Source organism: Augochlora pura, unplaced genomic scaffold, assembly GCF_028453695.1.
Source record: "Augochlora pura isolate Apur16 unplaced genomic scaffold, APUR_v2.2.1 APUR_unplaced_27, whole genome shotgun sequence".
NCBI classification, from domain to species: Eukaryota; Metazoa; Arthropoda; class Insecta; order Hymenoptera; family Halictidae; genus Augochlora; species Augochlora pura.
The window spans coordinates 2,641-4,321 of record NW_027582878.1 but is presented as its reverse complement, the minus strand read 5'-3'; the positions used below and the strand labels follow the sequence as shown (position 1 = coordinate 4,321).

At 55.7% G+C, this 1,681-nt stretch overlaps 1 protein-coding gene across 1 annotated transcript; it reads right to left on the bottom strand.

The window, feature by feature from the left end:
* Nucleotides 1–353: 353 nt before the first annotated feature.
* Nucleotides 354–1,416, bottom strand: LOC144477658 (uncharacterized; the record flags this gene model as incomplete). The annotated part of the gene is made up of 2 exons (XM_078195392.1): nucleotides 923–1,416; nucleotides 354–407 (listed from the first exon to the last, which is right to left on the bottom strand). Coding segments are annotated over exons 1-2 (548 nt in total), but the record flags the coding sequence as incomplete, so codon positions are not given.
* Between the last annotated feature and the right edge of the window lie 265 nt (nucleotides 1,417–1,681).

The window sequence follows — 1,681 nt, the reverse complement described above, 5'->3', positions numbered from 1 at the left end:
TTCGAGTCAGCTGCCACGTTATTATCGCTACAGTTTCTGCCGAAAGAGATAGCACTAAATCTACTTTCGAATTACATTGATTAAAATTTGAGTTATTATTTTTTATGTTAACATAAAATGAGGGTGAGTGTTGCATGATCAATATGGTGACTGTAACTTAAGCTGGAATAGTTCTAGACTAATTTCATTACTCCACGCAACGTATAGATTCGCATAACTGTTATATTTGACTAGGGCTCGTGACATGAGGATCGCGAGGGCTAAACCTCCTGACTACCGTTGCGCTTCTTGTTTCTCGATGATCACCTAATTGCTGCACACGCATATATGTATTAGGCAAGAAGCACACGCACCTGAAATGCTGCGAGCTGACAGAGACGACCACAAATAAATCTATATTTCTGTAGCTAACACATCAAGGACATGTTGTATTTGCTGAAATTTATTCCTTCAATTTATTATACTGTAACGAGGCGAAAGGAGAGGAAGACAAAAGACTACCATCATTGAGGATATTTTTGGACCGATCGATAATTCCGTTGGACCACAATCGAACTTTCTAGAAGCATCGAGACGCGACAGACTCCTTAGTTACCAAATTGTTATTAACGGTTCATGACATCACATATTGATGTCACTGCTTCCCTGCATATTGACGTCACTTGGCCAGGCCACGACGTGGGCTGCCGCCATCAGAGCGTCCTGGTGTAGGGCGCTTCAGCGCCCACCGCGGTGGTGGCTCTCCTCCACCTGGGCGACGCCGGGGTGTCGTCCTTGGGGCGGCGGGGAGGTCGAGAAAAATGTATCTGTGATCCGATAGTGTCTCGACCTCCTCCGCCACTCTCCACCCCGAGATACGGCGCGCGGCCCGGGGCGTGGCCCATGAAAGTCCACAGTGGAGCCCCCGTTATGCCGCACGCACGTATGGACCGAGCCCGTGTTAAGCAGCACGACCCCAAGTCCCACCGCCCATTCGAGCACCTCCAGGCCCCTCGAGTCCGTCCTGGGGGACCCCCAAGCAGTCGCTTTGGAGTTAAAATCCCCCAGGACGAGCACCGGAAGGGGCTGGCAGCGGGAGATACATCTCCCTACCCCGTCCAGGTACTGTTCGAAAAGCTCGAGGGACCAACTGGGGGGCGCATAAATGGCCACCACCGCGGTATCGCCACATTCAACGGCCAGGTATCCCCGCCCACGCTCAATAACGGAGCATGGCGGGGGTCCTTGCCGACCTGCCCATAGAATCGCGACGAAGCCCACAGAGTCCCCCACCCAATGCGGATGTTCGGGGACCCTGTGTGGCTCTGACACGACGGCCAACCCGGCACCCCGCTCGGCCAGGTTCTGCATCAGTAAATCCTGTGCCCTGGCCGAGCGGTTCAGGTTGGCCTGAATAATTGGGCCCGTGGGCCCCATTACTCGGCCGTCTGCACCTCCGTGGCCGACGCTGGTGCGACGGCCTTGGGGGTCTCAGCGGACTCTACTTTCTTCTGGCTGGGGGCGGGTCCACCAATGGGTGCCCCCTCTTGAGCCGCCGCGGGGGCCGCTGCCTTGGCCCCCGCTTTTGCCTTTCGCTTTTTCTTTTCTCCCGCCCCCTTTTGGGCGCTGCGGTCGCGCCGCGCGCTGGCGGGGCACGCCCGACTGCCGAGGCGGTGTCCGGCCGGCTTTCCCGCATCTGAAC